Genomic DNA, 6,090 nt, shown 5'->3' on the forward strand with positions numbered 1-6,090 from the left:
ACTTGATATGCATGTTGAATAGTAATAAGTAATATATAAAATGCTTTAGTCAAAGGATTGTAGTCTGCTATTGTTGTTAATCATCACTTGGCTAATTTCTGAAAGTTGTCTCGTAGTAATGTTTTCTTTTTGTCTTTAGCCATTCTGGCTGATATAAATGCTACTCTTTTCCCTCGTGGATTCTAGTGCTTTGGGTGATTTTCTCCACCTTCTCAAGTGTGTGATACTCATGCAGCTTGCTTTTGTTGCTTTTTTTTTTTAATCGGTGAAAGTTAGTTATTTAGTTGTTAGTTTTTATTAGTGGAAGAATTGAACCCATGACATCTCTCTCCTTCCTAAAATTTCACTATTTTTGGTGAAGCATGTTGGGAGAAATTCAAGAGAGGAGTAATCAAGTGGCATCTATGTAAGGAACATAGCGAATTTTTGAAGAAACAAGCATCTAGATAATCAAGGTCATCTAATTGGATGACATGAAACTGAACCTACCATTTAGATTGGTTCTCTGATATGCATGATTCTTATACTGCTATTGATTATCCTATCCCACAATTTTAAAGTGTGCCTCTTGAGATGGATCTCTCTATAGTTGCACAATTTTATTTGAGAGATGGATTCATGGATCACTGTCCATCTACCACCAAATAGCCCTGTTGTAAAAGTATGCTAACCCAAAGACCCAAAGAGCATAGTAGGAATAAAATCCAACAATCCAAGACCGTTAAAGTCCATAGATAAAGATTAATTTCGCTAACAATGAAAGTTTCTTGTCTCATGGTCATAGATTATATAGATAATAAAATCTGGACAGAGGATGAGAAAATATGAATGGAAAATACTAGCAAGTTCTACTAAAACTATAATTTATTCATAATTGTATGATAGAAGGCTTATCGCTATGAATATGAGAAACAGATTAAACCAATGACTTGATTAGTTTAAACCTCTTTCACTCCATCCTTCTGTTAGCTCTCAGACGATCAGGATCAATATCTCCAGAATAATATAGCCTACAAATTAGTAGAGCCTGAACCTGAAAATAACATAAAAGTGTGTAAGACAACTCCAACCATGCAGGTTTTGCAAACTTGTTTATATTCAAAAAGTCTGTCTCACAATTGATCGAGATTTTAGTGACTGATGTTTTGAAATCTCACTGAAAATCCAATTCCCTCATAAAAGATAAAGATGCTAAATACTAGTTTCCCACTTAAATTATCTTTGATTATCCCAAGTGAGACATCAAGAAGTTTCCCTAAATTAAACTAAGTCTAATTTCATGTATCACTTTCTCCATAGAAGAAGAAAAATTATGTACTGGCAGGAGAGTACAAAATGGACTAAGGAATCAAATCATGTACCATGCATTCTGCGCGTAAACTTGACACACTAATTTTTCATTATGCATGAAAATGTTAAATATATTAAATACTATGTATAAAATGGAGAAATAAAAAGATTGGAGAATATTACTTAATTGAATGAATTGCTGTTATTGTTGTTCTTCTTAGTTGGGAGGGAGTGATAGCAAACTCTCTTTATACAGGACAAATTTTTCACATAAACTTCTGCGTTTGTCAAGCAGCTTGCCTTTGTCAGAAAGTCTCATTAACATTTTATCTCCGTGCTCATATCCCAAAATTTCACCATTTTTTGTGAAGCAAATTGGATGAAAGCCATAAGGAGCATCAGGAACACTAGTGCTGGTCCAAGATGACTGCACATTGTATTCTTTCATCATCCACATCTGAGCCGGCTGAGCCGGCACGTAAGTTGTACAAAAGAGACACAAACATCCTCCCATTACTATCAAACAACATCTATGTTCTACGAATTGACGTGGCAGTGGAATCTCGAATAATTTCCTTTCCACCAGATCAAATGCAATGATTTTGAAATAATAATCATAAGAGTAAACCAACCAATGAAGAGCTCCATTCAAGTATGACCCATTTAAAAGAGCATGGGTATGGGTAACAGACGTATTCTTCCGGAATGGAAGAGTACCCTCAAAGCGACTCCATGAATTAGACCTTAAGGAGAAACATTGTACCTCCTGGCCTAACCTTATCATCACTACCACGTAGTCATCAGTTGATGGGTCATACCCAATGCCACGTAGATATTCAAGCGTGGGGAACACTTTGTTAAATCGTTTCCGAAGACCCGTTGACGGATTCCATATCATGAAATAAACAACCTTGCCGGAAGACACGACGGTGGTTGTTACGAGTAGAAATCCTCTGCATGAACCCTCAAACTTAATGCCTTCATCAATGTAAGATGGTGATGGATATGGAATGTTAACGACTGCTTTCGTGGAATCATCGTAAAGTGATGCTTCTATGTCTCTGGAATGAGTTTCCCAATAGCTTTTTATAAGAAGTTGGTCGGTGGGATCAGCTCCTAGGTCATAATGGAATTTGGCAAAGTGAGGATCGGAAATTAGAGAAAGCCATGACTTACATACGTATTTAAAACGCAATAGACATTTCACCGGTAATCTTAACAGAATTTCTTCCATCATATCGTCTGGGATAGTGAAGTTGTTTTCCATTCTCTTTGCCAACAGGTCAGGGTGAAAGCTAAAACCATTACCTTATACTTATGGTGGAAAAAAGTTATATATATATATAAAGATTTAAGATTATTGGTAAACGAGATATTTGGTAATCTAGCTTAAATGATAACAATAATTTTATTGTAATCTATGATATCAAAATTTAAATTTAAAAAAATTAAATTCAAATAAAAATTGATCTAAAGTATAAACTACAATAATCTTAAAACATATCTTTTAAAAGAACCTTATCTTTAATTTAATATAGTGTATCAACATTCAAAATTTAAATTAAATTTAAATTCAAGGGGTCTATATTCAATTAGTATTTTAAATGATTTAAAAGATTTTTATTTTGTAAAAAAATCTTGAGATATTTAATCATGATTTTTAAATAATAAAAATAAGTTTAGTGGTATTGAATTAAGATTATTAAGTTTTTTTTAAGAAATTCAATAAAGTTTATTGATATTTAATTAAGATTTTTTTACAACTTAAAAAAAATCTCTTGGTATTTAAAAGTATATAAATTTCAATGAATTCTTTCTTAAGATGAATTTTAATGCATTTCATGAAAAAATACACATTAAATAATTTTACCAAAATCCTTAAGATTTCATGATACTTTTCCTCTTCTTTTTTTTTTCTTGCAAATTAAAATGCTTTTCTTGCAAATAGACATTCATAAATTTTTTTGTCTTTCAATCAATGGTCAATGTCTTGAAACGTGTGATATGAGATTTTTTTTTTCAATTTATTGAATTTGATGAACATCTTAAGTAAGTGCTTATAGATATAGATGAACAAATGAATGTGAGAAGTTGACTTATGTATAAGTGAATAAATGTATAAATGAAATTTGAATCAATGGTTGAATTTTTTTTTGTGAGATCGTTATTATAAGAATGATTACAAGTATTCATGTTATTGACAAATATTGTGGTATATATTTTTTATATACAATTAAAATGATTGATAATTGAAGAGGAACAAACCTATTGTACTTGTAAATATCCTAGGAAAAATTAATTTGTTACTTAATAAGTCTAGGATTATTTGGATAAGAAGAATTTTATTTAAAGTGTTAGGTAGTTAAAATTCATGGATTTTTATTAATAGTTTTAAATGTTCTAGGAAATCCACTAAGTTTTTTTGAAATTTTAAAAATCCATAATGTCCTTTCAAATCTTATGAATTCATATTTTGCAAATCCATTAAAATCTAAACTACAAAATCCTAATCATAAAGTCTTTTAAAAAAATATTTAAAATTATTATATTTTTACAAAGTCTTTTAAAATCCACATGATATTTTTATACCAAAATAAGATTTTAAAATCCTAATCCAATACAACCTAAATGAAAATAATATTTTAAACGAATAAAAAATCTCTTATATTATAAATTATAATTTACAACTTTGATAGACACTGTCACCCTTTTTTACTTTCTCAAGCAAATATTTTTGATATTTATTCTTCTTTTCTTTTGAAGTGTGTTTCACACGCCAATGGAACTATTAGTAAAAAAATCTACCAACAATCTCCTTTAAAATCTTGGAGGAAATTTTTATACATTTAAGGAGAGATTTATTAAAAATACTTTTCTTATCTATTTTTAATTCATAAAATTATATAAATATAGTAATTAAGGTAATTATGATAAGTATATTTGAAGCTACATTCCTGACTCAATATTCCCATTATATATATATATATATATATATATATATATATATATATATATATATAAATAAATAAAAGAGAACATTTAGGATCATCTTGAAATCATGTATAAAAAGAAAGGAAATTGACCCCTAATCACAACCTTCTGGTGGAACCAATACTATTGAGTTCTTAAATCAAGAACAAAGGAAAAACTCTCACAATAGAGAAACTCTCAAATTTCATTAATCTTCAAGTTTTACAAATTTTACCATTAGAGAGTACAAGAGTTCCCTATTTATATGCTAATCTTGAAATGCTATACTAAATTTCCACTAATATGCATTTACCAAATGCATTGATAATTGCATTCCACTAAATGAAAATAAACATGAAATTACAATCTCACTAGCCTAAATTACCTGGAGCATTCGAGAAAGTATTTATTAAGGCCAAGAAAAAATGAAAAGTCACCAAAAGATTAAGCCAAAAAAAAATAGTACGAAAATTACAAATAAATTGAAAAAATTGAACTTAGTTATTATCCAATCATCCCAATATTAATAGTCCACCAAAATTGATCAACTTAGCCCATGAATGTTTCTTTTCTTGTAAATTGGGTTTCCCAAAGTAATTCTTCAAGTTGGTCACAAAGCATCTTCATCAATTTGTAGGAAAGTGACCCAATTAGGAGCAACCCTTAATTAACGCTGGTATTCTTTCTCTTTGATATTTAGAATCAGACCTTGCAATGTTTGCTTTGTCATCTTAGTCTTGAACCTTGTCATAGGACCTCCAATCCCATGTAAAGGATCATTAGACGGACTGGGTGCACCTACGTCATTTCCTCCCTCTTCGAAAGGATTCATCTTCGAATCTGATCCATTACCTACATCAAATAAAGATATATCAGCCACATTAAAGGTATCACTTATGTTACCATATTCTCTTGGCAAACCCAGCTTGTAAACATTGTCATTTATCTTTTCTAGAACTTGAAAATGCCCATCTCCTCTTGGTTGCAACTTGAATTTTCTTTGCGCAAGAAACCTTTCCTTCCTTATATGAACCCAAACTCAATCTCCTAGTTCAAAAATAACTCTGACCCGACCCTTATTTTCTTGCTTTGCATATTGTTTATTTTTCTTATCAATGTTGGCTCGAACTTTTGTATGCGACTCCTTGATAGAATTTACACTACTAGAAATTATACATACAACATCGTTAGGTTAACATCGGTTTTCGAAAAAATTGATGTTAACAAAAACACGGTGGCATACTTGTAATTAAGACCATTTTATTAACAACGGTTTTGTTGAAACCGATGTTAACGACGCTATGTTAACATCAGTTTTTTAAAAAACCGATGTTAACGAGGCTATGTTAACATCGGTTTTGACAAAAAAGCGATGTTATTTTTAAATAGTTACAAACTGCAAATCCTTGTCTTCTCGCACTCGCGCTCAGTCTCTCGCAAACTCTCCCTCACAAACCCCCCATGCTCTCAGGCCCTCCTCTCGCCATTGTCGTGACCCCCTACTCTGAGTCTCGCAAAGCCACCATGAGGTCGTGGTCGCGCTTTAGTCGTGTCTACTGGGACGTTCACCGCCGTCTACCTTGGTAAGCTTTGTTGTTTTCCTTGAATGGCCTTCGTTGCTTTCCTTGTGACTGTCATTGTCTTTGAACAAGCTTTGGTGCATTCCTTGTCACTGCCATTGTCTCTGAACGACCTTTGTTGCTTTCCTTGCAAACATTCCTTTGGCACGACCTTTGTTTCTAGCTTCGGATACCCTGAGACTAGGGTTAGGCCCTTTGATTTGCACTATATCAGAGGTGAGTGAGCCTATTGGAAATTACCCCTTTGTTC

General features: G+C 31.7%; 1 protein-coding gene across 1 annotated transcript; it reads right to left on the reverse strand.

The window, feature by feature from the left end:
• Nucleotides 1-1,507: 1,507 nt before the first annotated feature.
• On the reverse strand, nucleotides 1,508-2,557 carry LOC114415904 (F-box/kelch-repeat protein At3g23880-like). Its single transcript, XM_028380769.1, has one exon. It carries the CDS (start codon nucleotides 2,555-2,557, stop codon nucleotides 1,508-1,510), a length of 1,050 nt encoding a protein of 349 aa, XP_028236570.1.
• Between the last annotated feature and the right edge of the window lie 3,533 nt (nucleotides 2,558-6,090).

Source organism: Glycine soja, chromosome 6 (assembly GCF_004193775.1).
Source record: "Glycine soja cultivar W05 chromosome 6, ASM419377v2, whole genome shotgun sequence".
Lineage (NCBI taxonomy): Eukaryota > Viridiplantae > Streptophyta > Magnoliopsida > Fabales > Fabaceae > Glycine > Glycine soja.